Source organism: Limulus polyphemus, unplaced genomic scaffold (assembly GCF_000517525.1).
Source record: "Limulus polyphemus unplaced genomic scaffold, Limulus_polyphemus-2.1.2 Scaffold5582, whole genome shotgun sequence".
NCBI classification, from domain to species: Eukaryota; Metazoa; Arthropoda; class Merostomata; order Xiphosura; family Limulidae; genus Limulus; species Limulus polyphemus.
The window spans coordinates 1-2,972 of NW_013671192.1; the positions used below are offsets into that span (position 1 = coordinate 1).

Genomic DNA, 2,972 nt, shown 5'->3' on the forward strand with positions numbered 1-2,972 from the left:
AGTTAGTTAAGTAACAAGGTAATGATACATTCCATTATATCTAGTTAGTTAAGTAACAAGGTAATGATACATTCCATTATATCTAGTTAGTTAAGTAACAAGGTAATGATACATTCCATTATATCTAGTTAGTTAAGTAACAAGGTAATGATACATTCCATTATATCTAGGTACTTAAGTAACAAGGTAATGATACATTCCATTATATCTAGGTACTTAAGTAACAAGGTAATGATACATTCCATTATATCTATGTACTTAAGTAACAAGGTAATGATACATTCTATTATATCTAGGTACTTAAGTAACAAGGTAATAATACATTCTATTATATCTAGGTACTTAAGTAACAAGGTAATGATACATTTCCATTATATCTAGGTAGTTAAGTAACAAGGTAATGATACATTCCATTATATCTAGGTACTTAAGTAGCAAGGTAATGATACATTTAAGATTAACTTGTTTGATTTTCTAACGATGTTGTGATCATTTTAGCAATATACATTTTTTTGTGCTCTGATACAAAAGTGGAAAATAACTGTGCAACTATTTTCATGAAATACTCTTAACAGATGTTTTTACCAAGCTAAAGTTTTGATTGAAATTAAAAGCTATTATAGTTTTCATTGAATGGAAAAAGCTTGTTCTTTCTATAGCAAATGGCTCAGCTGGTCACGGGCAACATGGCTGTTAAAGGAACCAAATTTTTGTGGAAATGTTTGCCAGTTCATGTGGAAAAGGCTGACAGGTCACAACTGAGGGTAAAATGGAAGACTGAAGAAGGGAAGACTTGTGATGATGTGTTTGACACTGTCTTGTTTGCTGTTGGTATGGTTCCGCCTGTTAGTGTGTGTGAATAACATCATTGGCCTCTTAAAATCATTAATAAATAAGGTCTCTCAGTGGTTTGTTTTGATCTTTGTAAGAGTTGTAATTGTTTCAAAATACATTTAACATATACGTTAAATACGCTGTGCCAGTGTTCTTGATTTGGCAATTGATTGTAGAGAAAATTGAATAGTAATATTGTAAGCCTTTCTTTTTTCTTCTGTTAGGTCAAAAAAGAAGTGACATAAGTGCTTGGTATCAGTATCTTAGTTATTTAAAATTAGGTCTAATAGATATTTATTCGTCAATTTAAACTTGTTTTACAATTTTAACCTAATCTTGTGACCTTGATTGATGGTATGTTGTCTAGTAAAAACTACATGTTTTGCAGAGTAAGGTTACGAAGATACCTTCAATCTTAAAACCTGCTTTCACTCAAGGACAAAAGGTATTAGATTTATAACCAAGGATCACATCTTAGACTCTTTATATAGTTTAACAAAATAAGCTGTATTTATCGCTGTGAAATATTATTTTACTGCTGGAAAAATTGACTGTTAAAAGTGAACATTGTAGTCACAAAGCTGTTTAATTTGTTTGAATTTTAACTTCAGCAGTTTGTTTAAGAGATACATAACTAAGTCCATTTATATATAATCTAGCATTTGTAATGTTGAGGGTTGAACATAGCCCAATGGCTAGTCTAGAGTATGGAGCCAAGGTACCGTGACTTACTTCCCTTTACAGCTAAAGAAAATTGGTCTGTGGGTAAAGATAATAGTGATTGTCAAACCCCACTAGTTGATCTGACAAGTGTAGCCCAAGAGTAGGTGATGTTAACTAGTTGCTTTCCCTCTGGTCTATCATTACAAAATTAGGGATGGCTAGTCCAGATATCCCTTCTGCAAAATATCCTACAAAAGAAACAGATAGTTGTGATTTTGATAAAATGGTTTTCACGTATCTTAATCTTCTTACCTTTTGTCCTTGAGTGAAAGCAGGTTTTAAGATTGAAGATATCTTCGTAACCTTACTCTGCAAAACATGTAGTTTTTACAAGAAAACATACCATCAATCAAGGTCACAAGATTATCGTTAAAAACTATAACATTCACAATAGTGACAATTAATCTAGTGTGCAGTTTCATTTTGTGTTACAACAAAGTTTGCTGGCAAAGTGTTTTTTGTTCCATGTAACTCTTCAGAAGAAAGATTGGTACACGTATTTTCTAATCAGCTACATCAAGTAAACATGAACTGAAAGATGCCATATAAACGTCACTTGGATCATAAAGATGGGAAACAAAACTCGAGGCAATACGCACGATTGAGTTAGTTGTAAGGGTTATCGGATATTTTGATTGTGACAGCTGCCGGGAGAATGGCAAAATGTGATACTGAATGCTGTACCATATTTAAAGAGTAAAATGTTTAGATCAAAACTCGTTTCTTCTTACTGTTTTTCATTTACCTCACCTGTACTGGCCACTGTTTGAAGAAAAAAGGTTTTTAGAGAAAAGCTACAATAAGATGACGGATGTTTTAACTAACTGCAAGACTGTTGATAATTGTGCGTACAGAAATATCAAATATGGGCTGTGTATGAAATAAGTTTTTATGCCATAAGGTTACTTGTTAAATAAGTACGATGAGAAGATACCAATATCTGTATACTATTATGACAAACTTTAGGCCTAGACCTTGTGCACATTATTAATGTTAGTATCTGTGGGAGGTTAGACTTCTTGTTACATTAATATTTGTATACTACTATTACCAATTTGAGGCTTAGATGTTGTACACATTAACGTAGAGTTACTTTTATATTAATCTGCACAGCTAATGGCGTCACTAGAAAGTAAATTTCTTTATAATTTTTATTTACATAAGGTCAAATTTTGATCATCAGTCTGTGGAAATATTTAGATTTACGCTTGTGGAATTAGATGTGATGTGTTATACGAACACCGAAAGCTCTAAGACTCATGGCTGCCTCAGCAAATAAGCTCATATGACACTAGATTAGCACCACTATCTTCCGTTACTTCTATTTTATTTACCGTCTCAGTGGCTTATGTCAGTTTTAGTGTTGTTGTATTGTTTTAATCAGGAAGACAAACCCAAACCACGTACCGATTAAA

At 32.4% G+C, this 2,972-nt stretch overlaps 1 protein-coding gene across 1 annotated transcript in view; it reads left to right on the forward strand.

Annotated features, from left to right (window-relative positions):
- Positions 1-632: 632 nt before the first annotated feature.
- Positions 633-2,972, forward strand: part of LOC106472756 (thioredoxin reductase 2, mitochondrial-like) — a 10,404-nt gene continuing 8,064 nt past the window's right edge. Inside the window, exon 1 of the mRNA XM_013933413.2 lies at positions 633-831. Coding sequence (XP_013788867.1) covers positions 663-831 — 169 coding nt within the window. The 5' untranslated portion in view covers positions 633-662. The remainder of the gene's footprint in view (positions 832-2,972) is intronic.